At 34.5% G+C, this 27,792-nt stretch overlaps 3 protein-coding genes across 4 annotated transcripts; 2 read left to right on the top strand and 1 right to left on the bottom strand.

Moving 5' to 3' along the window:
- Window positions 1-2,475: 2,475 nt before the first annotated feature.
- LOC114421589 (auxin response factor 6-like) lies at window positions 2,476-9,333 on the top strand. 2 transcript variants are annotated; one of them, XM_028387599.1, is made up of 14 exons: window positions 2,476-3,591; window positions 3,954-4,066; window positions 4,347-4,445; window positions 4,583-4,639; window positions 4,729-4,884; window positions 4,975-5,059; window positions 5,230-5,320; window positions 5,649-5,813; window positions 5,892-6,014; window positions 6,739-6,814; window positions 6,975-7,122; window positions 7,281-8,467; window positions 8,600-8,790; window positions 8,893-9,333. In XM_028387599.1, the coding sequence occupies exons 1-14, from the start codon at window positions 3,549-3,551 to the stop codon at window positions 9,071-9,073; spliced, it is 2,715 nt and encodes a 904-aa protein (XP_028243400.1). In that variant the 5' UTR covers window positions 2,476-3,548; the 3' UTR covers window positions 9,074-9,333. The 2 variants fall into 2 exon arrangements, with proteins under 2 accessions (XP_028243400.1, XP_028243399.1); XM_028387598.1 differs by having other exon boundaries at window positions 7,278-8,467.
- Window positions 9,334-14,111: 4,778 nt separating this feature from the next.
- Window positions 14,112-14,830, top strand: LOC114422781 (60S ribosomal protein L38-like). Its single transcript, XM_028389310.1, has 3 exons — window positions 14,112-14,246; window positions 14,350-14,533; window positions 14,623-14,830. Exons 1-3 carry the CDS (start codon window positions 14,244-14,246, stop codon window positions 14,643-14,645), a joined length of 210 nt encoding a protein of 69 aa, XP_028245111.1. The 5' UTR covers window positions 14,112-14,243; the 3' UTR covers window positions 14,646-14,830.
- A 7,706-nt stretch (window positions 14,831-22,536) lies between these two features.
- On the bottom strand, window positions 22,537-26,487 carry LOC114421587. Its single transcript, XM_028387595.1, has 6 exons — window positions 26,145-26,487; window positions 25,370-25,541; window positions 24,549-25,235; window positions 23,568-24,015; window positions 23,334-23,415; window positions 22,537-23,037 (listed from the first exon to the last, which is right to left on the bottom strand). The coding sequence occupies exons 1-6, from the start codon at window positions 26,172-26,174 to the stop codon at window positions 22,834-22,836; spliced, it is 1,623 nt and encodes a 540-aa protein (XP_028243396.1). The 5' UTR covers window positions 26,175-26,487; the 3' UTR covers window positions 22,537-22,833.
- Window positions 26,488-27,792: the final 1,305 nt, after the last annotated feature.

Genomic DNA, 27,792 nt, shown 5'->3' with positions numbered 1-27,792 from the left:
TTCATTTGTGTTGTTGTGCTATTCTATTTGTTTTTTTGAATTCCACTTTTAATTTGTTTTGTATTTTTTAATGCTTTTTTTCAGTTTTTTTTTACTAATTATCTTGTTTAACCTACCAATCTGAGATGATCGGGCTAGACTGATCAATTTAAATTAGCATTAAAGTGAATTGAATTAAATTAACTCATTTTGAGTTGAACTCATGACGGCTAAGATGGGTGACAAAATGACTTTACTACCTTCTAGCTAAATGGCTCATAAATATTCCTTCAAGGTGGCTTGCTATAAAATGATAGATATGAATAGATTTTTATATTATTTCCGGTAAAAAAATATAAACGTATATAATTTTTAATGAGATTTTTTATATAAACATGTAGGACATTTTTATATAATTTATATCTTATCATTATACATAATATTATGTTTGTGTAAAAAAATACATAAAATTAAGTAAGTTAAATAATAATTCCTTATAAACTGTAGAAAAAAATGTTTTTGGCATCGATCTGAAAAATATAGACAAAAAAAAAAATTAATAGGCTAGAGTTTTTCGTTTTCTGGTCTAGAAAGGGAAAAAAAGTCTCTAAGTTTAAAAAATACTTACAAAATTACTTACGTAACATATACAAAATTTTATCTTATTGCACTTGAGTGAAAGTTTGAATCTGTGATTTGTTAAATGCAAAATAATATCTTGTTCCACTCAACCAACCTCTAATATTATAAACTAGAGTTTTTCAATAAAACATAAAAAATAAATTAGACTATGTAAAAATATAAGAATCAATAGTAAAATTAGGAGTTGAGCAAATTATAGATTAAGCTGAGTATATTTAATCCTAACTCTTTCCTAGGTTTTACTGGACCAATTTTTAGATTCTAACTTTTGTTTATGGTGATTCTTACCTGTTTTTAAACTCGAATAAATGGGATATACTTTTGGATTGGGTTTTTACTTTTTAGCACAATCCTGGTATAAATTATAAATTGCTCGTTCGGCTTGATCGACGTAACATATAAAAGAAAGTAACATAATAGAGTTTGTATTTCATACTTTTTCCTATGTTTTTTTTAATACTTTTTTACCATCATCATGTGTGACTTTTTTATCATTTGGAATATTTTTTTTTCCAAAATTACTAAATGGAAATATTTTTGAATTAATTATAAAATCGTAATCATTTTTACGATTTACTCCTAAAGTAAAATTAATTTAAAAAATACGTTCACTTGATAATTTCGAAAGAAAATTACACTAAATGGTAAAAAAACCATCATGTGTTACATGATGCTACTATAGTTGAGAAATTATAATTTTCATGAAGCACAGAGGCCTTGACACTTTTTGACTTTGTTGGCCACTGGGAATTGGGCATGGAGAGTTCAGTTTGAGTCCCAAGTTGGACCAGATAATTATGTTTGACAAAAATATAACCATTACATATGCAAGCTGCCCAATTCTACCCTTGCATGAGTGCTTATCGAACAAGTTGCCTTGCAATGATGCTCCAAAATCCTGAACATGCTATTGCTACTACTCACTTATCCTTCCATGCATGTTAAATCAATCCCCTAGTTTTCTTCTCCCTTCATAATAATTAATACTACTACATTAATGCCATCATAAAAATTATAATATTATTCATAATTTCTTTTTGTTTCCATCGGACCAGAGGCCACATTCATACTATAGTGTTTGATCTTGACTCAAAATGCTTGATTAGTTTGAGTTGCAAGTATTGACCAAAATTCAGTACCTCCATACATCCATTATAATATGTATTTTATGAATAATAGTAGATTATACCTTAAACTCAGAATTAGATTACTTTTTTTGGTAGGGGAATTAAATTACTTTATTGTTCTACAAAGATAAAAAAAACTTACAATTAAGAAACAATATTAAACCTTAATTCAGTCAAGGGCTCATCTCCAACACCATTGATAAGAGTTACAAGATGACACTTATTTTAATTTTTGACATCAATAAAAATATCATAATAAAAGTTGTTTCGTAAAGTCAGTCTAAAATAATTTTCGTATACTATGTTTTAAGAGGGATAATTATTGGTATTAATTGTATAAATCATTTATAACGAGATTATTTAACTCTATTTTTATTTTACACAACTTAAACAATCTCCCGTAAATAAAGTAAACAACACACTTATAACCACACAGATTAGAGTGAAAATTTACTTAATGATAATATTTTGATACATTAAAATTTATTACTGTAATTCAACAAATCAGTAACCGTCATTTTCACATTAAAAAGGGAAAAATAATTGCACGAGGGCAGCTGTAGTAAAAATCACTGAATGCAGAAGCTGATGTATTTTCACATTAATTTCTTTTCCCTCGTTGATTGTCTGAAACCGTGGACACTCAAAAGGTCATATCGCATTCACATGTATAAGTACTAAATATAAGTAATATATATATATATATATATATATATAAAGCAAAAATGCGAAAAATTGTGAAATGAAATGAAATTATGAAACCTTCTCTCTCTCTTTCTTTCTCTCCCTAGAAAAGATAAATCATCTGACACAGGGACACAGTCTCTTTCTCCTCCTTAAAAAACACCCAAAAACAATGGCGGTTCTGTCTTCATTCGCCCAAGCATAGAAAGAGAAAAGCAACAGTAGCACGACCATAGTCGCCGCCGAAACTGCTACCCATTTTCCCTTATGGCTGCTTAGAAAAAAAGAAAAAAAGAACAGACCCGGTTTTTTTTTAAGAAAAAAAAAATTCTAAAGGTGTGTATCACACTGTTTTCTTGTCACCTCCGTGAAAAAGGAACAAGTACCTACGTTTGTAACCGTGGTCGTTTTCCGTTGCAACGTTTGCTTCGGTTTTTTGTACTGTGGAGTGAGTGCTTGTGCTGATTCCCAAGTCCCATTTTGCGCTTTTTTCCCGGCTTTGCTTGAGATCCGGTTACCCTTTGGGATTTGTAGCTCCTTTCGCTGAGATCTGTTTCGTTTTGGAGTTTCTTCGCTTGTTTGGTTTTTCACGTTGTTGCCAAAAAAATGTTGGTGATATAGAAAAAGGGGTTAAAAGAAGGTGCTGGAGCGTGTTACTTGCTATTGGTGGTTCAAGCGTTGTTGTATGATGAAGTGTTGGGTTGAAGATTTGAACTTTGGGTGGTGGTGTGGGTTGACGAGGGTTGGAAGCGAATGAAAGGTAGGAGTAGAACAATTGTGTTTTGTAGTGAAACTGGTATTGGTTGAGGATTAAAAAAGGTGGGAATTTTCAGAGTTTCTTAGCGTTTCTCGTTGATGGTTGAGGGAATTTGGCATCTGGGGTGTTTGAGTTTTGTTTTGATTCATTTGGGTTTTGGTTGGTGAAGGGGGGGTTAAAGGTAAAAAAAGAATGCTATTGTAGAGGAAGGAGGAAGGGAAGAAAGGGATTGTTGTTTGGTTTGGGGTGAAGGTTGGGGGAATTTTGTTGCTGCTAAATTGTTCTACTTAAGAGTTTTGCTTCAATCATTGATTTCGGGGCTGGGTTTTAAGGTTTGAAATTGCTGAAAGTTTACTGAAATGAAACTTTCTTCACCTGGTTTTAGTCCTCCACCCCAGGAAGGTATGTGTACTCTTGTTTGCATATTCTTCTTCCATTTCCTCTCTCTTTGTATTCTTCATTTCTATTTTTTGGGAACTAATTATTTCATCCTCAGTCCTATGGGATTTGTACTCATGCTTTTTTTTTTGAGGTGGGGATGTGGAAATTTTGGCTCTTGTGGCTACAGTTTCTCTTCCTTCTGCTGTAGCTCAGAGATCAGAAAAGGATTTTGGTTTAATTTACTGACCACCCTTCTATTGGAGTTTTCCTTTGTTGTTTTGAGATCTTGGCTGTGCCATAATCATTTGGTCCTCTGAGGCATTTAAGGGGGCAGTTATGAGCTTTCTGTTGCATATTCATGACATTGGGATGGGGTTTTGCAGGAGAAAAGCGAGTTCTAGATTCAGAACTTTGGCATGCTTGTGCTGGTCCTCTTGTTTCTTTACCAGCTGTTGGAAGCCGAGTGGTATACTTTCCGCAAGGTCACAGTGAACAGGTGAGTAATTAGATTATAGCTCCTGGACATGAAGATGCTGTTTTTGTTACTTGCCTTATTGTGACATGAATTGGTTCTTTGTCATGTCTCTTTGGTCTCTAATGTAAGGGTGGGTTACTTCGACATGCTTGTAACAAAACTGGCTTAGTTCTTTCACTATGGTGACCCTTTTGTATACGAATGCTTAACTCACTTTTAAGCACAATTCTTTAGTCTTGTATGTTCTTTTTCTTCGTAAGCTACATGCATATGCATAACCTAACAGCATTTTTCTGCTTAGGTTGCTGTGTCTACCAACAGGGAAGTGGATGGCCATATACCTAACTATCCAAGCTTACCACCGCAGCTTATTTGTCAACTTCATAATCTGACTATGCATGTAAGGCTGGTTTATTTATTTATGCTTTTTACTGAAGTAGGCTTGTTTATTTTGGTTTCCTTCTTTCAAATTCTCGCATATGCTGATTTCTGCTCTCTCTTATTCTTTAACTATTTGTTCATTTCTTTTGGATTCAGGCAGATACTGAGACAGATGAAGTATATGCTCAGATGACCTTGCAACCTCTTAATCCTGTATGATTCCCTTGCTTAACTGATAACTAGTTGTCTGGGTTTTATGTTTCTATTCTAATATCAACTTTTGACTATGACCGTGTTTTCAGCAAGAGCAGAAGGGAGCATACCTTCCAGCTGAGTTGGGCACTCCGAGTAAACAGCCAACAAACTACTTCTGCAAAATTTTGACAGCCAGTGACACTAGCACTCATGGGGGATTCTCTGTTCCTCGCAGGGCAGCTGAAAAAGTTTTTCCTCCATTGGTAAAATATTGTCACAGTGTCATGCTCTAAAATTCTTAACTTGTTCATCAAATCCATTAATTTCTTACACTTCATAATTGTGACCTATAGGACTTTTCACAACAGCCTCCTTGTCAAGAGTTAATTGCTAGGGATTTGCATGGTAATGAGTGGAAATTTAGACATATCTTCCGTGGTGAGTAATAAAGCTCTTTTTAATTGCAAATGTAGGATTTGGTTTTTATTTTTTTGTTGATTAATTTGTTTTTACTTCAGTATGTTTCTAGCTGGGTGCTGAAAATAAGTTTCACTTTCCATTTAAATGTTTGAGTTCGGTGTGTTTTTCTTTTCTTTTCTTTTCTGTAGGCCAGCCCAAAAGGCATCTACTTACAACAGGATGGAGTGTGTTTGTGAGTGCTAAAAGACTTGTTGCCGGTGATTCAGTGCTGTTTATCTGGTAAGTAATTTTCTGCTCCTCTCGTTCCAAGTCTTTCATCGTGTATATTGAAATTGGCCTTTGGCAGTTATGTGACTGACTGACTTGTCTCCCTGAGTCAAATTGTTATGTCATTTGGCCATTCAGAAGAATATAGGGGAATGTTTTAATTGACATATTAAATGTATTGTAATATTTTTATCAGTTTATATTTTGAGGGAGGGATCCTTAATTAGGTTGCTATTGAAGTATGGTCTTCCTGTTAATTGTGATGTTCAGATGGTTATTGTGTTAAGCATAGTTACTTTCATTATTAATTATCTAATAATTGGTCTGATAAACATAACAGGAATGAAAAGAATCAATTGCTTCTTGGAATTCGGCGTGCTAATCGACCTCAACCTGTGATGCCTTCATCAGTGTTGTCAAGTGATAGCATGCACTTGGGGCTTCTTGCTGCTGCAGCTCATGCAGCTGCAACTAATAGTCGTTTCACCATCTTTTATAACCCACGGTACAACAATCATACATTAGAAGAGTTTTAAGTTATTTGATATATTGCTTATATTGACAATCTTCTTTTCCAATTCAGTGCTAGCCCATCAGAATTTGTCATACCTTTAGCAAAGTATGTTAAAGCTGTATATCATACTCGAGTTTCAGTTGGTATGCGCTTCAGGATGCTGTTTGAAACAGAGGAATCTAGTGTGCGTCGGTAGGTTTTTGAAACTTGATGAAAATGATAGTGGAAATGCTTTCCTTTATATGCTTGACATTTTGGTAAATTGAGGTGAATATGCAATATGATTTTAAAAATCAAACATGGTTTAAATTTCAAAATTGATACAAGCCACAGCCTAAATTCGTAGAAAAATTCTTGGTTTGTGTTGAATATGAGTGATTGCTGTGATTTTCTTGTGAGTTGCTTTTAATCTCATGTTGTTATGCATGGTATATTTGGGGACCCAAACATGCTAGGAAGCTAGGAGCAATGGAAAACATTAATCTGGTCATTATGGACTTGTGTGATAAATATTAGATTAATTAATTTCATTTTGTGCTTATCTTGTTAAACAGATATGCAACTTTAATTGGAATATTCATATCTTGTTTCCCATGGCATATCAAATATGGGTGCATGGCATCATAAAGTATTATTATTTATCAGTACTTAAATTCAATGCAACATATACATTTTTAATTCATTTATCTTGACATGTTATAAATCAATTGCCTGAGCACCACTTTGCTTTCTTTTATTTATTTTTTAATGATGGTCTGTAATTTGTTCCAATGAGATGAACTGGAGACATTAATTTGAATGTATGATTATTCTGATCCTCAATAATGCTCTAGCATATAATCTAATGCTCAGTCAGTTTGTAGAGTTGGTGATACATGTTTGTAGTGCTAATTTGTTTATGTATATACTCATGCAGATACATGGGCACAATAACTGGCATTAGTGACTTGGATTCTATCCGGTGGCCAAATTCCCATTGGCGCTCAGTCAAGGTCTGTTTGGAAACATTTATGATTTATCGTTGATGTTATTTAATTTATATTGAATGTTACTTGTGTCTTCAGAAGTAATATGATTATCTTTCTTGGGGAACATTTTGTCTCATTAAGGATCGAGGAAGGGTTTTAAAGATGGTATTTATTTGAGTTGCAGGTTGGCTGGGATGAATCCACAGCAGGAGAGAGGCAACCTCGAGTGTCTTTATGGGAAATTGAGCCATTAACAACATTTCCAATGTATCCATCTCCATTTCCCCTTAGGCTTAAGAGACCGTGGCCTCCAGGACTGCCTTTGTTCCATGGTATGCTTCTTGCCACATTTGAGCTGACAATATTCACGAACTTTCTGGTGACCTGAGCTATTTTCAACTTAGAAAGCTGTTTTATGTTTCTAAGTCAATATCATTTATGCATAAATGGAAATTCATTCTCATTGACTCTCCCCTATGGATCATAGCAGGCTTGAAGGATGATGATTTTGGAATAAATTCTTCACTAATGTGGCTTCGAGACACAGACAGAGGTCTTCCATCTCTTAATTTTCAGGGTATTGGTGTTAGTCCTTGGATGCAGCCAAGGCTTGATCCCTCAATGGTGAATTATCAATCAGATATGTACCAAGCTATGGCTGCCGCTGCACTTCAGGATATGTGGACTTCAAATCCTTCCAAACAGCATCCTACTTCCTCAATTCAGTTTCAGCAACCGCAGAACTTCCCCAACCAGACTTCTCCCTTAATGCAAACTCAATTGTTGCAGCAGTCTCCATCTCAGCAGGCTTTTCCAAATAGTCAAGAAAATCCACATCCGTCTCCATCTCAATCTCAGGCTCAAACTCAAACACACTTTCAGCAGCATCTACAGCATCAGCACTCATTCAATAATCAGAATCAGCATCATCTTCTGCCGCAGCAGCAGCAACAACCACAACAACCGCAGTTGCAACAGCAACAAGTGGTAGATCATCAACAGATTTCAAGTGTTGTCTCTACAATGTCTCAGTTTGTTTCAGCAGCTCAGTCTCAATCACCACCCATGCAAGCTATCTCTTCACTTGGCCATCAGCAAAGCTTTTCTGATTCAAATGGAAACCCCACGACTACTGCTATTGTTTCTCCCCTGCATAGTATATTGGATTCATTTCCTCAGGATGACACATCTCACCTTCTCAGCCTTCCTAGATCCACTTCTTGGGTTCCTGTTCAACATTCGACTGCATGGCCACCCTCCAAGCGTGTTGTGGTGGATCCTCTCCTTTCTTCTGGAGCATCTCAATGTGTTCTGCCTCAAGTGGAGCAGTTAGGGCAGCCACATAGTACCATGGCTCAAAATGGCATTGCATTGCCAGGCTTTCCTGGTAGGGAGTGTACAATAGAAGGAAGCAATGATCCACAAAATCATCTTTTGTTTGGTGTCAATATAGAGCCCTCGTCACTTCTAATGCATAATGGGATGTCAAGTCTTAAGGGAGTTAGCAGCAACAGTGACTCACCCACAATACCTTTTCAATCTTCTAATTACCTGAACACCACAGGACCTGATTCCTCATTGAATCCTGGAATGACACACAATATTGGTGAAACGGGCTTCCTGCAAACTCCAGAAAATGGGGGGCAAGGAAACCCATCCAACAAAACCTTTGTGAAGGTGAGCTTATCCAGTGGGAGTATTCTCTTTCAGTCTCTCAAATAAGCATTTCAATTTTTTCTCATCACTATGTTGTGATTGATCACAATAAAATTTGGCTTATTCATTCATGTTTTGCTTTTTTATTTACAGGTTTACAAGTCAGGGTCCTTTGGAAGATCCTTGGACATCACTAAATTCACCAGCTACCCTGAGCTACGCAGCGAGCTTGCTCGTATGTTTGGCCTTGAAGGTGAGTTGGAGGACCCTGTGAGATCAGGCTGGCAGCTTGTATTCGTTGACCAAGAGAATGACGTTCTGCTCCTTGGTGATGGCCCGTGGCCGTAAGTATTCTTTGTTCCTTTTATTTCTAAATGAAATCTCATGCCACTTCAGAATAACCAGGCTTTTCTTACATCTTTCATTCGATATCTTTGGTGTGACAGGGAATTTGTAAATAGTGTAGGGTATATCAAGATACTTTCCCCTCAGGAAGTGCAGCAGATGGGCAACAATGAACTTGAGCTTCTTAACTCGGTCCCCATTCAGAGGCTCTCTAACGGTGTCTGTGAGGACCCAAGAAATTTAAGCACTGGGATAACAACTGTGGGGTCTTTAAACTACTGAATGATATGACAATCAAATACTATGAATCTCTTCTCTCTTGTATTATTGCTCCTACTTCTCCACCCTTTGTCAAATGGTGGGAAGTACTGCCTAGTTGTAGTTTATAGGCTACTTATTAAGCCTTTTTTTTTTGTCTTCCTGTTCTTGCTGCCTAGGACCATTCTTAAGATAAACAATGTAAACATATGGCATCTTGGCAATGTGCTATCTACAATATATTAATTATTTAGTGTGTGTTTGGCTAGAAGGTTACAAACGTATGTTTGCAGAAGTATCATCACCCTTACTTTTAATTTATTTTTATACATTGAATTTGCGTAGAATTGTGTGCATCTCATGTTTAACTTAAATCCAAACACACCCTAAATCTGTTAGGAGTTCAATGCATAAAGAGTGAAGATAGCTCTGTCTCCCTATCTATATCTATATTGTTACTTTTATTTTAATCTTGGCTATAAGATCATTGGGGGCATGAATTTGACCAAAGAGTATACTTGACAATTTGAAGGTAGTATTATTGAACTTCATTGGTAAAGCGTCTTTCATGCATGAAGATAAAGTAGATGATGATTGAGGAAATTGCATTGTAGGACTTGAACTTTTTGATAACTAAGCATTTTGGGAAAGGTTGATGTGACACTTGGAACATGAAGAGGACACCAAAACCATGTGATGTGTCTCAACATAAAAGGACGGTGAACAGATCACTTTGTGCTTCCATTAATTTGAAAGTGGTCTGTTTTGTATTCTTCCTGGTTTTGGCCATGCACCCTTTTACTTTAACTTGTGATGGATTTGCTTCATGAATGGCAAAGATTGAAAGCTGTACATTTGTCCATTTCGATCTTGTTTATTCCTTCACATACTATTATTATTACTATGTATTTGGAACCTTAAACCTAAAAGCATCCGAATTCCGTGCCACCACTAAGGTATCCTTTCTTGGGAGGTTGACTAATTTGTTTCTTAATGATGGTGGTTGGCTCATGGCTGGCTTCAAAATCAATTACCTAAGCTTGAGGGACAGGAACAGTGCTAATTGAACTCAATAAAATCTTTCACCTAGAAAGTATAGTTTTGGTTATGATAATATATCATGTACAAATTCCACAAAGTAATAGCTTAACTCGAAGGAGGAGGCAGGGGAGAAAGGAGATATGCACATATTGACACCATTTTGAGAAAGTTGTCTCATATGCTAGTTAGTAAATATTATTCATAATTATAATATTGAATGTAGTGGTTGGACTTATAAACAAACTCCCAATTCCTTATACTTTAACAGCTACTGGCCGTGTAAACTTTCTTGCATTGCCATCTTTTACGCGAGGTGTATTAATAGAAATATAAAATTCACCTTAAAAATTTTTAAAAAATATTTTCATCCTTTTAAAATTTTTTTGGAAGGCATTATTACCTTTGACAGGTGAGAAAGTTGTATACAAATTTAAGATAAAATTTCAACTGTTTGGAGCAGTTTTTTCGAAGGAAAATAATCAATTCCTTTTAGGGAGAAAATAATCACTTATTTAGTAAGAACTTAACAAAAATAAATGATTATTTTTATTAAAATAAATTGAACCAATTACACATTAGGTTTGTCACTTTGTAAAAGTCTATATAAAAATCAGTAATAATAATAATAAGTAGATCTCAAAAACTTTTTCTAAATGTATTAATTTGTTTAAACTTTAAAGAACGGAAGTGAATTATTGAGTTAAAAAGGACTAAAGGAGTGAAGTCTAATAGCCTAGCATGGATTTTGTACGAGATTGAGCTCATCCTGGTACACGATCTTAAACTAAGTAAACGGCTGAGATTACTTTAAACATTCAGAATACAATGAAGACACATTTTTCTCCTTTCTCCTAGCTTGTGTTTGTGGTATGAGGCATATAAAACAGACATGCTGCTATTTTGTTGAATATAAAAAAACTCAATTGCGGCACATAGAATCCTCTCCGACAGTACTCATTCATGTTTGCCAAACATCTTTGGTTTCGAATCTCACTTGAAAATCAATTATGGTAAGTAGACTTCATTTAGAGAAAAACGAACATATTACGCATCTGTATTCACACTTGAAAATCAAAACTAATTATACTTTATTACTAAAACAAAATTAACTTTTTAACTCTTTTTTAAAACGTCCTTTCTGAAGAATACTAACCATTTTTATGTTTTTAATTCTTTAAACATTAATTCTTATTCTTTCATATTCTTTTTTAACAAGCACACTCTAAACGAAGGAACCCATTAATTAATTTAATTTGTTAAGTTGGAAAAGTCATAGTTGGATCGCATGGCAATAATAGTTATTAGGATGGCGTTAGCAATTATTCCTGGGGTACGTCACATCTAAAGAAAAAAAATATCCGAGGGAGTGAAACAAAAAAATAATAATTAAATTTTAAAAGATAATGTAAGTAAAATGTTATTTTATTAAAAAAGAAAAGAAAACTACAATAATACTTTTTTAGAAGGTGACCTTAAGCTATCCCAATATTTTGAGACATGGTGCCCCTGAATACAATGATTTATCTTCTTTCGTTTCTTACAATAAGTCATAATATAGGAATATGTTTCTAATACTGTAAAAATGGAACGATTTTTGTATATTTTGTTATTTTAGGGAAGTATTTTAAAATTTGTATATGTATATATACAAAATTATTTGTTGTTTAAAAAATTATAAAACGCATGCAGCCGATCTTATAATTCATATGATCAATTTAAACTGTGAACAGTTTTTAGCCGTAATTGTTTTTAAAAAAAGTACTAATTAAACCGTAATTAGTCGTAGAAAGTAAATTTTAATTTTACAGAAACTTTAGTTATGATATTATGATTCGGTTACGGAAAGTGTAACTCTAAAACAGTCTTACAGATACTAAAAAATAGCCAGTCAAAAAGCTCAAATCGAGGGTTTTTGCAATTGTCCTGCATAAGAACTAGGGCAAACGAGTTGTCCTTTTTAGCTGTGGCATTATAGCTGTCGATCCACTGGGATTGGGTGGATAAAGTTGGACATGAGTGTGGGTTCAATTGAGCAATTTTTCGATGCATGTTGTGGGGTTGCCTAATTTGTTATGATCTTTTTATTTCTGGGTATGGAATGGTGACAAGGACACTATCCACCATAATAATACAAATGAGAAAAGGTAGGGTTGGCAATCCAACAACCCTAGCCCACCTTTATTGTTGATCATAACTTACACTCTATCTTAAATCTCATCACTTTCTTATCTCTCTCTTCCATTTTTCTTGCGTACTCTGGTTTATGGCATTTCTCTATCACCCACGACATGATCCAAAAGGTTGTAGCAAACGGCAACCTTGTATAACAAGTGCATGGATGTGTCGTTAGCTGTTTCCACCATAATTGATTTTATATATACAAAGAAGGTACGTATCAAATTACTCTCTTAGTAAAATTATTCTCTTTAAAAACTTTATGTACATATTAAATTTTCTTGATCCAATGTTAAATTTATAGTTTTGGTTGAGTAGAACAAGTCTAGGAATTTTATTACATTTTAAAAATTGTTTGATACTTTGTTAAATAAATTTAATTTAACATGTAATATATTTTATATATATATATAACCAAATATTGACTGTAAGATTGTGCAACTATAAAAGTCTGATTAAATAATTAAAAATAAGTGTGCATGAATCATGATCATTAAATTATCAATATCAAGATATTTAATTATACAACTATAAATGTTAGATTTATCTAAAATTTAGTGTGTATGATTGTTGAATTAATATCAAAATATTTAATAGTTAGATTAGTAAATTTTAATGTATACAAAGAGTAGTTGAAGTGAGAAATCTTATAAAAAAAATTAGAGTAAATTAATCTCTTTTCATCATATATGTACATATAAACTTTTTTTTATTATGAGAAATAAAAATTAAACATTCGAGTCATACAATTATATACAAATAATAAAGCTTAAAACTTATTAAAGTCACGTTACCACTCTTAAAAAAAGTCATGCACATTTTTTCATAATGTTAATCATTCCAATATTATCTAATGATCAACATTTGCAGTACTCATTTATCGCATCTAAATCTTTTCTTTTGCAATGGAGAGGGATTCAGTTATCCTCTTGATGAACCCAATGTTGTGTTTATTGTAAGGCCAATTGGGCCTGTGCATTAGGCCCATTAATAAAAAAGTAATTGATATTATATATATTTTGTTGAGGGACACGTATATGATTGCATCATTAAATTTTCAAAAATCATGCATTCCTATATATGTGTATGTGTACGCGCACACAACAAATTATTAAAAATAATTCTAAAAAAATTAAAAATTAAAAATTTATCTTTAAATATTTTTCACTAACTCATTCTTAATCTTTTTTTTCTTTTCCCCCTCATTTATTAAAGGTTTAAAGTCAACCGTCATAACGGATAATATATGACTTATATCAAAATGTTCAAGATCTATTTTTTTTTCAAAGTGGATAACATATTTCTTTTCTTATTCCATTTATCTATCAACATTATTTTTTAATTTATGACAAGAAATTATTGCTCAAAATCTCTTTCTTCTTTGATTTTCATTGACTAAATGAATTACATGTTATGGGTGATAAATTTTTAATATATTAAAGAAGGTTAACCTTCAACAAAGGAGGCAACACAAAATAGAACAAAGAAGAATCAATCCTTTGAGACCAGCTTGATAAGAACAAATTACTACTAGGAGTTGTTAAAAGATGGATGTGTGTGTGTGTTGTGGGCGTGGGTGGGTGTGTGTATCAAATCCATATCCAATTCATTTGATTGGATTTAAAATTCAAAATATGAAATTAGACCATTTAAATGAATTTAAAGTGGATTAAATTGAATTTATTTTATATATTTAGATTTTTTTTCACAACCTTATTGACAATACCAACGCTGCGACTGCGAGGAATATATTTTTTTTGTCTAAAAAATTTAAAAAAGAAGGAAATTACTTTATCACATTTGGGCCATTGAAAGAGGGCCACGATAGTTTGGGCTCGGGGATCAGCCCAAACCGGGTACCCGAATACGACTAGGGTTTATGTAAGAGAAATCGGGACACCACCGTCTACATATTGAAGAAGTGCCCAAGGAAGCTCGTTCTTTCGTCGTCGTCACAAGTCACAACTCGCAAACCACAATGGTAATTGCTACTATTTCGTTTTCTTGTCTTTGATTTATACAATGTTTGACTGTGTCTGGAATCCGATGAATAATGTTATGTGTGTTTTTACAACACAAAACAGCCTAAGCAGATCCACGAGATTAAGGATTTTCTTCTGACGGCGCGGAGGAAGGATGCGAGGTCGGTGAAAATCAAGAGGAGCAGGGATGTCGTTAAGTTTAAGGTTCGATGCTCCAAGTACTTGTACACGCTTTGTGTCTTTGACCCTGAGAAAGCCGATAAGTTGAAGCAATCTCTTCCTCCCGGTTGGTTAATTTTACTGTTACTTTTAACACTAGTCGTATGTTTTATGTTATACGAATATTATTTGATGCAAGTCATTTCATGTTTGCAGGTTTGAGTGTTCAAGACCTGTAGAGCTGTTGAGTGTGGCAGCATGCGTTTGTTTCTCTTTTTGTTACCTGATGCTCTAGATTTTGTGGCTTGGTTTTATATGTTGGTGATTTTTACGAGGACATTTTTGTTTTAATTTGGTACGAAATGTGAAAGTTTGATATTGAGCACAATTGAAATGAATTGCCCATAGTGGTTTATTTTATTTATTTTGATGAGTACTGTGGTTAGCCGTTTGCCTAGATAGAGCAACAGGATGCCAAATTCGCGATTTGGCTTAAAACTCGTACAATTTCATGGTTCCAACGATAGGATAATCGGGTTAATTTCGCTTGCTAAGGTAGATATTATGCTCAGACTAGGTTGGACTCGCATGGAATTGTATAAAGTTGCACATTATTTTGAGTCTGTGGCCAAGTGAATGCTTCTACAAAATCCAATTGTGCCTGGAAAACGGCTATGTTTAACTGTTGAAATTCCACTACTGCACGAACTCAACATAGTTTCATGGTAAAGGTATATCAGCAAATAGTTCTATATTTTCATGGTATCTCCATGATTTCATTAATGGTACCCACAACTCTTTGCATCAAAGAAATCCTCCTGCCTTGGTCATCACTGCTGTAAAAATGTAGGCACACTCTTCTCGTACTTTATTCTTAGTTAAACACTTGTGTCATAAATTCTCGTATTATAAACTGTTTCTTCTTTAAGGGTGCAAATTTCATTATCCAATAGCGTAGCTAACTCAATACCTTGGCTCTGAACTTATTCGCTAGTAAATGATACTCAACTCATTGGGGAGTTGTCGACGTCTAACAATCTTTTCTGCTTACGTAGAGTTCTTTCTGCTTGCTGAGATTGATATCGGTGTCAATTTGATTAGCTGCCACAATTCAAATTGTGCCAAGTAATTGGGGCCGATTTCATTACTGGTGGTGGTTTGTCTGATTTCATTAGACAACAAAGGAAGCTACGCTTAGATGGGAGAGAACTTCAGAGTAATCAAATATATCTCAATTTTACTTTACTAACTTTTGGGTTGATTGATTCATGGTCATGTAGGATGGATAAAAGTTAAATAACACAAGGAGAAAGTATCATCAACATCTCTAAATTGCTGAGTAGTGTATGTTAAATTGGTTCTCTCATTTTGAAAATTTAACATGAACTTGTTGCGTGAAACCTGTGTATATCCTCAAAAGAGGAGTGCTACCAAGAGGGTTTAGTTTATTTGGTTGAGGAGTGTGTGTGAGTTAAACTTTTTTATATGTGATATTTGAATTTGATTCCTAAGAATATGAAAAAAAGGAGATCTTCATTAATTTATTAAATGACATTTTGTTTGACGGTTACCCTTCACTTTACCTTAAAGAAGGAATCGATGAAACTAGACCAATTTATTACATAAATGTTTCAAGTTAATTTAAGAAAAAAGAAAAGTCCCAATCTAGCTGATTGAAGACTAAACGAAGCATCAAAGATTCCATAAGCATGCATCAAGCATTATGCCCCAAGTTATTTACTTATTTAGTTAGAGTGCCTTAAGAATATCTTCTATTTTGACAAGGAGAGACTTTAATTCTTTTTTATGCAAAGAAATCACCAAAATAGATAGTCTCTCCCAAAAAATTATTTTCTTATACCAAATTGGGATCAAATCTCACTTAGCAGCATAAGAAACACATTCATATACTAACTATGGATCTAAAACTGTTGAGAGTCTCAACTCACCTCTGAATGTTCAAGGAATAGTTCAACATACATTTGGCTTAGGAAGACATCAAGTGCTTACGAAGAACCGTATCTTTAGTATAAGGCTCTATCGGTATGGAATCTCAATATCTATTGGTAATTTCCAATACAATGATATGCTCCGCGAAAAGATGCTAGAAATGTATAAACATTGGTTCAACTGCATAAGTATGCTATGGTATGAATTACCCACCTTATGTTCGAGATGGATTGTTGATTTAAGACTAAGCTGTTGGTAAATACTGTCTTTGGTGTACTTTTAATGGAATGAGGTGTAAGGCCTTTAGAATTTGGTTGACACTTTGATGAGGTTGAGTCCGTGAAAAAAAAAAAGGTACATGTAAAAGGTACTTCCACACTCAAGTTAATAAAAATTTCATAAAGTAACTATGTATATTAAATATTTACCTGATTCAGTGACATTGGTGTTATATATAGTGGATAAAGATGAGCTTAATTCTGACAGAGAGTCCAAGGCTTCTCATGGACAATAATACCTGACTTGGTGTAGCAACAGAACAAGTATACTTCAAGATGTGATATGACCCACACTATTCCTGAGTGCATGTTAAGATTCTTGTTCTTGGTGTTGACTTGGTTAACACAAGCGATTTTTATTTTATTTTCTTGTTGTTAACACTTGTGATTTTAGACTGATAGACAAAGATTAGTCATCATATAGATTGAGTCTAAGCCCAACACATAACATGAACAAATACATGTATAATTGATTTTTAAAACATTGCCTATAATTGTTGAAAGTGTTTAGAACCGGAATGTAACTTAAAGAAAGCTACTCGTTTATTGTAAGGGAAAATTAAAATGAAATAAAGTAAAATTATATTATATAGGCTAAATTATAAAAATCATGAAACATGACTAGACATGTTATTTCTAGTGACTAGGATCCAAATATGTTTTTTTTCCTGTTAATGTGAATCCAAGTATGTTTTGGAGCATTGCAAATGTTGCTATGTAGGACTAGACCCCAACGCCCTAAACCATAGGCAATTCTAATGAGATCATGATGAGATAACAGAATTTATGTGCAATTATGTGTAATTATTATCCTGTATTATTAGCATGTGATCATGTAAATCAATTTGTTTAGTCTAGACGTAATTTTAGGAGTTTTATTTGGAGAATCAATCTTTATAGCTCAATCTTAGGAGATCTTGTTGTAACTCTCTTGTATATATTTATGCCTTAGTAAAACATGAAATACAAAACAAAATTATTATGCCATAGAATCCTTTATGGTATTAGAGCCAACAAGTTTTGTTTGAAATTTAGTGGCAATGAGTCATCATAAAGAGGAGGTTCCTAAGAATGAGTCCATAAGCAAGAAGAACATAAGATGGTGAAGAAGACTTCATCACCGTATGAATTGAATTTGAACGACAACCCGAAAATTGGACGAGAAAAAGGAGGAACAGTGTGTGCAAATGTTGTGTATAGTGGTGGAACAAGTGTAGACACCAGGATCTCAAAAGGAGATAGTTCATGTTTGACTGGGCTTACTATAGAGCAATGGCAAACGCTAGTAGAATTACTAAATGCTCAAAAAACAAATTCTAATTACAAGATGACAGGTGAGCGTGATACCAATACATGGATAATTGATACAGGGACTTCCAACCACATGACTAGAAACCTGAATCATATGTATGAACTACGAGATATTCAAAGTTTTCCAGTTGGACTTCCTAATGGACAACATACAACAACGATTAAAGAAGGAAGCGTGGTGCTATATGTAGGCTTAAAACTTACTAATGTTCTCTATGTGCCTAAATTGAATTGTAATTTGATATATGTTTCATAGATCATGGATGAATTGAAATGTGTTGTTCAATTCATAGATAAGTTGTGTGTTGTGCAGGACCGCATTTTGAGGACACTGATTAGAGCAGGTGAGTGGAAGGATGGACTCTATTTCTTCAGAGGAGTTCGAAATGTGAGAGCTTACAAAACTGATGGTTTGCATTCCATGGACTTGTGGCAAAAACGATTGGGACATCCTTCCTTGAAGATCACTCAATTGATTCCTAAGATTAGAAACCACAAAGATAACAATGTAGTGAATAAAACATGTGAAGTCTTTTTTAGAGCCAAACTGACTAGAGAGAAGTTTCCTTTGAGTGAACATAAAGCCAGTAATGCATTTGAATTAATTCATTGTGATTTATGGGGACCATATAGAACTCATTTTACTTGTGGTGCTTTTTATTTGATGACAATAGTTGATGATTATTCACGTGTTGTATGGGTACACCTATTTGTTGATAAACGAGAAGTATTGACAATGCTTCACAATTTTTTTGCTCTGCTTGAGAGACAGTTTCATAAACAAGTCAAAATATTCAGAAGTGATAATGAGACAGAATTCACATGCATGAAAAGATATTTTCTTGATTGTGGAATAATTTTTCAAACATCTTGCACCGAAACACCCCAACAAAATGGGAGAGTGGAATGAAAACATAAACATATTTTGAATGTGGCTCGAGCACTGCGATTTCAAGGTAATCCTCCTATTAAGTTCTGAGGGGAATGTATTTTAACTGCAGCATATATGATTAACCGAACTTCTTCCACTGTTTTGAATGGAAAAACTCCATATGAGATGCTACATGGGAAGCAACTTGCATATGAACATTTGAGAATATTTGGCTCCTTATGTTATGCCCATAATCAAAGAAGGAATGATGATAAATTTGCAAGTAAGAGTAAGAAGTGTGTGTTTATTGGCTACCCATATGGTAAGAAAGGGTGGAAGTTGTTTGACTTAGAAACAAAAGAGATTTTATTCTCTCGAGATGTTGAATTCGTTGAGACCAAGTATCCTTTTTCTATTAATGTTACTACCAGAAAAGATGTTCCTCCTAAAAATTGGAACTGTGAAGAAATTGTTGATGATGTGACTGATGGTGTAGAAGAAACGAATCACACAGGAGGTACTGAAGAAAGTGGTGATATGACAATGGATGATAGAGAGGGTGAGCCAGATGCGGGGTTCGATGAACAAGATGTTACTCTACAAAATATGGACACACAAGATATAGTATTTCCATCTATATCACCAACATAGCCATTATTGGGTAGAGGACATAGAACTAAACAATCTTCTACTCGATTGCAAGATTATGTGACAAATACCACCAAAAGATTGAGCCCATCCAACTATTCACCCTCTCCAAAGGAAGACTCAAGTGCACCCTATCCCATAACTGATTATGTGAATTGTGACCACTTTTCTCTTACACGTCGTGCTTTTCTTGCATCCATTTCACAGAAAAAGGAGTCTGTCACTTATACTGACGTGGTGAAAGACAGTCGATGAAGAGATGCAATGAAAAGTGAAATACATGCACTTGAGACCAATGGAACTTGGACAGTCACACAATTGCCTCCTAGAAAGAAAGTACTTGGCTACAAGTGGGTGTACAAAATAAAACATAAATCTGATGGAAGTGTAGAACGGTTTGAAGCATGGTTAGTAATTTTTGGCAATCATCAAAAGGAGGGGATCGACTACACAGAGACTTTTGCACCCGTTGTAAAAATGATAACGATACACACAGTGCTAGCCGTAGCAGCCACACGAGCTTAGGAATTACATCAGATGGATGTGCACAATGCATTTTTACACTGGGACCTTAAGGAGGTTGTGCACGTGAAGCTGCCTCCTGGCTTTCTTCCTCAACAATATGGCATGGTGTGTAAAATTAACAAGTCCTTATATGGACTCAAACAAGTACCTCGTTGTTGGTTTGCCAAGTTGTCCACTGCACTAAAATACTACGGATTTCAATAATCTCTTTCTGATTATTCTCTTTTCGTCTTGCAAAGACCGGAGGTACATATTACAGTGTTGGTGTATGTGGATGACCTAATCATTTCGGGTGATAATCATGAAGCTATCACCGAATTAAAGCCTATTTACACAATTGCTTTCACATGAAAGACTTGAGGATCCTCAAATATTTATTGGGTATTGAAGTGACACGATCTTCCACGAATATCTTTCTTTGTCAACGCAAATATGCTTTGGACATTATAGTTGAAGCTGGACTTCTGGGAGCTAAGCCATTAAAGGTGCCAATTGAACAGAATCATCGTCTGGCACTTGCAACATACTTGCCTTTTCCTTATCTTGATCAGTATAAGCAGTTGGTAGATCATCTCATTTACTTTTGTTTTACTAGACCCGAGCTTTCATACTGTGTGCATGTGCTATCTCAATTTATGCAGGCACCTAAAAAGGCCCATTGGGAGACTACTCTCCGTGTTGTTCGATACCTGAAAAGGAATCTAGGACAAGGCGTTTTGTTGCGTAAGGATTGCGACCTACAACTATCTGGTTGGTGTGATTCTGATTGGGCTGGATGTTTTTTAATTCATAGGCCCCTTACCAGATGGTTTGTTCTACTTGAATCTTCTTCAATTTCATGAAAAACTAAGAAACAACAAACAATATCTCGCTCCTCTGCTGAGGCTGAGTATCGATCCATGGCAGATGTAATAGGAGAATTGAAATGCTTAAAAGTTCTTCTCCATAGTCTTGGTATCTCTCATTCTCAGCCTATGCGACTTCATTGTGACAGTCAAACAGCGCTTCATATTGTCAGGAACCCGATTTTTCATGAGCGCACCAAGCACATCGAAGTGGACTGCCACTTCATTCGCAACAAGTATCTCACTGGCAATATCTCACCTACTTATGTTCCTACACATGCACAATTAGCTAACATTTTTACTAAGGCTTTTTGTCACACTCAATTCACCTCTTTGCTATGCAAGTTAGGGATATGTAATTTACACGCTCCAACTTGAGGGGGATAATGAGATCATAATGAGATAACAGAATCTGTGTGCAATTATGTGCAATTATTATCCCATATTATTAGCTTGTGATCATGTAAATCAATTTGTTTAGTTTAGACGTAATCTTAGGAGTTTTATTTGGAGAATCAATTTGTATAGCTTAATCTTAGAAGATTTTGCTGTAATTCTCTTATATATATTTATACCTTAGTAAAATATGAAATACAGAACAAAATTATTTTGTCATAGAATTCTTTAGATTCCCTAAATTTTTCATGCAATTCTTAGCCAATTTAAAGTCCAAACCTAGCGAGCATGTGATTGGGGCGTGGTCCCCTAATTGTTTCTCCATTTGGGCAAGTTATAAGAGGCAACAAGTTCACCTTTTCAGCCATGTGAAAACTTGTGTCATGCTCAATACCAAACTCAGCCCAAGGCATGCAATTGGCCCATTACATAGGTTTCTTGTGGTGGCTAGTGAAAGGGTCGAGTCAATAAATAGAAAAAAAAAATGAACTTGCTTACTAAACAAACTTGTGCACATCTTTTTTCAATCCATGCCTATTTTATTCATAGGTTATTCTTTTCAAAATATTTAAGGTCTTCCTCTAAATGTTGTCAGATTCATGAAAGTGGAGCGCAATAGCAAGTTCTTTATGGGATTTGAAAGAGCCAAAAGAAAAATTGACGTACATATTTGTATATATGACTCCATTGAATCTTAAACACAACTCAGAGATGGTAGAAGTTTTAAACTAGCTGAAATTGGTCAGTACTTATTTATTGCGTGTTATGATTTATGAAAAGTAGTTTTGTTTGTTATTTATGTATTTATTCATCTTAATATATAGTGTGGTTCGTACAAACTTGACATAGCCTACTTTATTTTATTTTCATGAGACAGCCTACTTTATTGTTTATATATCATGTTACACGCACGCAAGCAACCACTTCACATTTAACTCTTGGTTGCATTTTGTAATAAAGCTCACAAAAGGGTTCAAAACATGCTTTTGAACATCACAGAAAAAGAGCCAACAAACTTTTACTGGTCCAAGTCTAACTTCGGTAAAAGAAATTTTTTGTAATGGAACACAATAAAGTCACTGAATCATTTATTAGGTGCTAAAAAGAGCTTATTTTCTTTACAATGCTGTAATAGTCAAATTTAATCCTCTAGAAAGCATGTCAACAAATGAGTGTTAAGTGTCTTATAGCACCAATATTCAAAGTATATGTTGTGATAGATACCAAACTCCGGATCTTGTTGAGATTTTCATAAAAGTTTGCAACTTGTTAATAAAGGAATAGAATTTGTATCAAAAAAATATGATAAACTGAAAGCAAGATCACATGAAAATTTACATTAGAGCAAAATAAAAAAGGCCAGGTACATCACAACAAACATTTCTCTCCTTTTTTTTTTGAAAAAAAAGACAGTTTTGTGACTTGTAAACATCACTCAGCAATCAATTTAATGTAGCACTCAGGTGTTTGAAAATTACAAGGTTTCAAGTAACGTATAAGATGATATGCCAAGTTTTGATGACCCATATCATCCACGGTAAGAAAGATTAGCAATCTTGTAGTAAGGTGCATTTTCTTCTAAAAGCAGTGTTTAAGGTATATATCACAGCCAACCACAACAAATGTAATTGGAAGAGGGCAATCGTCCTGTTTGGCGAATGTATTCTGTTTGAGCCACAGTTCTTTCTGCTTCTCGATTTTTTCTAGCTTCAGCTGCTGCACGTTTTTCTTCCGATCTTTGCCTCGCCATAGCAATCTTTTTTACCATTTTTGCATGTGTCTGGGCTCTCATTTGCTCAACTTTGGCCTAAAATGCATTTAGTTTCAATCAAAGGTAAAATATTAGTAAAGACTTTAGCTAAAGTATTTCTAAGGCCAGATTGCAATTAGATAATGATCAAGCATTTCATGCACTATATTCAAGTAGTTATAAGTAATAATCATAACAAAATTTATCATGCCTCTCTCTCTCCTTCCCTCTCCATATACTTGGTTTAAAATCCTCTGTAAATTGTAATCTCTTCAAACTATATTTAGGTTTCAACTTTTAAGCATGCAGTAACTTTGTTTCCAATGAATATAAGTATGTGAACAAATAACTACCTCAATTCTTCTCATTTCTGCTTCTAATTTTGCCTTTTGCTGACTTTCCCATGCTTGAATTTTGATTTCCTCTCGCTTAAATCTGCAAATGTCATAAATTATAATCACATTAGAAAGGATGAACAAATTACACGGTTCGATTATTATTTTTCATATTAGAAAGGATGAACAAATTACACGGTTCGATTATCATGATTTACATTAGTCTTATAGAGATGTGAGTAAAAATAAAACCTTGCAGTATGTTTAGATTTCTCAGCTTCCTCCCACAGAGCTGCACGTTTTTCAAATTCAATTCTCTCCTGTTCTTGCACACTCATGTCCCGGGGAGAAGATTTGTTCTTTTCCTGCTCATCTTTGCTTGCCCATGCAGCAATATTCATCTTACCAAGCTGCACCCCAAGGGCTGCAATCTCTCTCCTTGTCTTGATCTTCATTTCTTCTTCAGACAAATGCCTTTTGCCATTTTCAACTGGAAACTGGGAATCCTCATTGGTCGTGTTGTCCAAAGGTGTCGGAGCAGGTGCACCTCTCCTAGGAGTCGACGGCATTGAGGAAACAGGGCTCCGTAGTGGTGTCGCAGACCCAACAGGAGTAGCAGTCCGCGAAGGTTCTTGACTTGGCACAGGGGTCATTTCAGTTCCCATGTCTCTCATGGCAACAGATCTTATCCCAGGCATCACTGTATCATGAAAAACAAGTTAATCTTACTATCTACACACTGAGTATGTCACCTATGGAAAGAATCCGGCTTATAATAAGAACATGCACCAGGAAATTCAAATTGCACTTTTTATGTTTCAGTGTTTCACTCAAAATCTCAGATCATCCATCTACTAAATTAGGCAATATATTTTCTAAGGAAATTAATCTTTGTATAGAATCTAGAGCATGGGAAACACATCCATATGAATAAAAATTCCCTTAGATCAGCGGCAGCCACACTGACCCAATGAGTTGGGGGACACACATGGTCTCTGACATAGGGCAAAATAATAAACACATCCACACTCCAGTGCCCAAATAAACAGGTGTGTATATAAAAAATTTCAGCTAGCCATAATTGGCTCATATTCTCATTCTCCAGTTATGCAATGAGGTTGCCTTAAAGTTGCACGAATAATAATTACGCAAATGATTTGTATACTTTTTAATCTTCCAAAAAGAGGATATAAGAAAACCTATGTCATCAATACTGGGGGTCGAATAACATACCTGACTGATCATCTGTACTTCTTGAGCAACATAAACCCAATTCATTGACATCCTTTAGATCTTTGCTTTGGGGAAGAGACTCCACAACTGGATTTCTTCCGTGTGCTTGACCTGAAACCGAATGAGCATCGGAGGGAACAAAAGAGAATTTCTCAAATCCCATATGTGACGTAGGCTGACAGATATCGACTCGCTTTGTTTCTGTGGCCTTGCCTATTGGGAGTTTATGATCATAATTACCAGACTCTGGTGCAACCCTGCCCATATTTGTTGGCATGCGATTTGCTTGGTTATGTGCAGTATTCTTTTTCGAGTGATTAGCCTGTATGTTTTGCCTATTCATTATCCATTTCTCGGCGTCGTTCCACTTAGAAGGAATAGGTCTGAATAGGGATCTAGTGGCAGGATTGTTCCCTGGTCTCTCCCCTTTATCAAACTCAAAACTGGACGAGCTAGCATTGCTGTCATAATCAAGATTTTCATCTTCTATTGCTCTCACCGCATGAATTGCGCTTGAACTTCCCGTGTCAACCTTCTGAAAATGCTGCATCTTTACACGCCCCGTGTCGCTGTTTTCCTTAGGCATTGTCTCCTTTGGTTCATAGGAAATCTGGCCATTTTGTCTCCGGTCCAGCACAGCATCACTCGACGGCTTTAATGACAGAACATCCAAGCTTGGAGATGTAACTGAGAGGAACAAGTTTCCAATTAGTCAATATATATGAAGCTTTATATTCAATAGAAAAATAAATAAATACTGACTAACACATGATAAAAAATGCACATGCAAAAATTGATAAATTGCAATTGAAATTGCAGACCTTCATCATCAAGGTTGTCATTTTTTGAGCCAAGTAAGCTATTCACAAATTCAGCATCCTCAATCCTTGAAGGGGAAGTTCTGGATGAGTTACTGTTGGATCCATCTTTCTTCCTATGATGGAGAGGTCCTAATAACTTCATCCTCAGTTTACTGGGGGAAATTATTCCAGCCTGCAGAAAAAATGGCATACTTTTTCCTCGTCAACAAAATTCTAGAAGAACTCAATTAGCAAATTTCTGAATGAATCCATATTGCAGCACACTTCATAAACAATTATACCCAATACATGACCACTTTCTTCTTTTCCACCAAAAGGCCCTCCCCACCGTTTCAACCCACACCCTTTATTTACTCAGGAGAAAAATAAGCGCAAATCAATTCTACCCTTCTTTTTTTTTCTTTCCCTTTTCAGCCTTTTTTCCCCCTCTCTTCCTCACCCACCCACCCACCAAATAATAATGGCAAGCCCCATCCTTCCATTCATTACAAAAGTAGAAAAAGCAAAAGCATGATTTTTGAAACCATGTTAAAAATTCACTTGGAGGGAATCAATGAAACCAAGCCCACAAAAATTAAAAAACAGAAGGGGGTGTGACCAAGTGTATTCGGAACTCCAAGAACAGAAACCTTTGAATCATATGGACCATTTTTCCACCAACCCAGTTTAAGAAACAAAATAAAGATTTAATTTTGATGAAAAAAACAACAACTATGAGGTTGAATGGAAGAGGAGAGGAGAAAAAAGATGGCAGCAGTGCGGCTAAATGCCAAACCTGAACTTTCTCTATCCTCTCGTACTCCATTAGATCTCTGACTGTCTAAGTTGGAAGGTAGTTCATGCAGAAGTGGAAGGGGAAAAAGTTGAATTTTGCAGCTTGGCTTGGAAGAAGTAGTTATGAGTGGTGAGTTGTGATTGTGAATGAGAGATAATGATAACACATGAGAGAGAAAGGGAGAGTGAGATTATGAATGAATGTTGATGCAGCCAGAACAAGAGCAGAAACAGGTGTTTGCTTGCTCAAGAAAGTGTTCAAGTTGGGTTCCTCTGCAGTACGGGAGATATTGTATCTATCTATCATCTCGCCACGCCATCACAGTGGCCCCTCCTGCTACAAATTCAATTCGCATTTAAATAATCTTTTATGAAACCTCGTGTATTTTTATAGGAGTCCATGATTCTAGATTCGTGGGTTATAAGTTTTTTTAGAAATTAAATATATGTTTCTTTTAGAAGTCACATGTATTCTTTTTTTTTTTTAGAAAAAAATATACACTAATTTTATATTATTTTTTAATTATATTTTATCATGTATTATAAATTTATTAATTTTTATTATAATTATTTGAAATTCATATTAATAATAAATTATATCTAAACAATAAACAAAAATATTTTATACCGTTAATAGATACCATTAAACTCTATCTTTTTTAGAAAGATAATTCTGTTTCAATTAAATTTTAAATCAAATGGATACTATGTAGGAACTAGTATGGTTGTGTTCTACTTTTACTTTGACTTATGCTTTTTCCCCTTCCACCCGAGGATTTACCCATTTTAGTTACAACTTACACAGTTACAGTAACTTAAAAAAAAAATGCAAGGTTAAAGTAGAAGACAGAAAAAGTAATATTTATTTATTTTACTTTACAGGGATTCCCGATCTTACGGATAATCAACTTACGTAACGACGTCAATTGAATTCGATTTGAGAGTTTATATTTCGTGTTTCAATGGAGAATTTAAAATATTTTAAAGATTAAAATGTAAGAAATTAACTTGTTATGATCAATTCTTTCGATGTTGTTTTTTATTCTAACTGTTGTTGAATAATTAAATTTTCTAATATGATTTTTTGTGTGTGCATAAAAAAAATTTGAGTATATAGTTAAAAATTAATAATATCTGTTGAAATAAATAAATCATCAAAATAAATATTTCTCAAATAATTTTTTCGTAAAACAAAAATATAAAAAAAAGGATAAGAAGAGGAGCATAACAAATTGAGTAAAACTGACTGATAATTAATAATTATTGTATAATCATTTAACCATTTTTTTCTATAAACACTTTTAAAATTTAGAAAAGAAAAAAAAAAACTTTAGGCCAATCTTTTCTTTCAATTCTTTTGTCTGCGTGTCAATTAACTAGCTTCATGAATTTATATTTGTTTTTCCATTGCAATTTCTTTTTAACACATGTCAGTAATTTTAGGTCGGTCTTCGAGATCGAAACAGTGGGCATGATCATAAATCAGAAGTTTGCATTATCAATTTTCTCTGTATAGTAACTGTTTATAGTTGTAGGTCATAGACTCATAGTTCATCAAGCACGAAAAATTACTACATACGGAAAAGTAATAAATTAGAAAGGAATTTATTTTCACCCAAGGGTAAGAATACATGTTCAAGTAAAATACC

Source organism: Glycine soja, chromosome 8 (genome assembly GCF_004193775.1).
Source record: "Glycine soja cultivar W05 chromosome 8, ASM419377v2, whole genome shotgun sequence".
Classification (NCBI taxonomy): domain Eukaryota; kingdom Viridiplantae; phylum Streptophyta; class Magnoliopsida; order Fabales; family Fabaceae; genus Glycine; species Glycine soja.
Note: the sequence above shows the minus strand (reverse complement) of the source record. Positions and strands in the feature narration are given on the sequence as shown.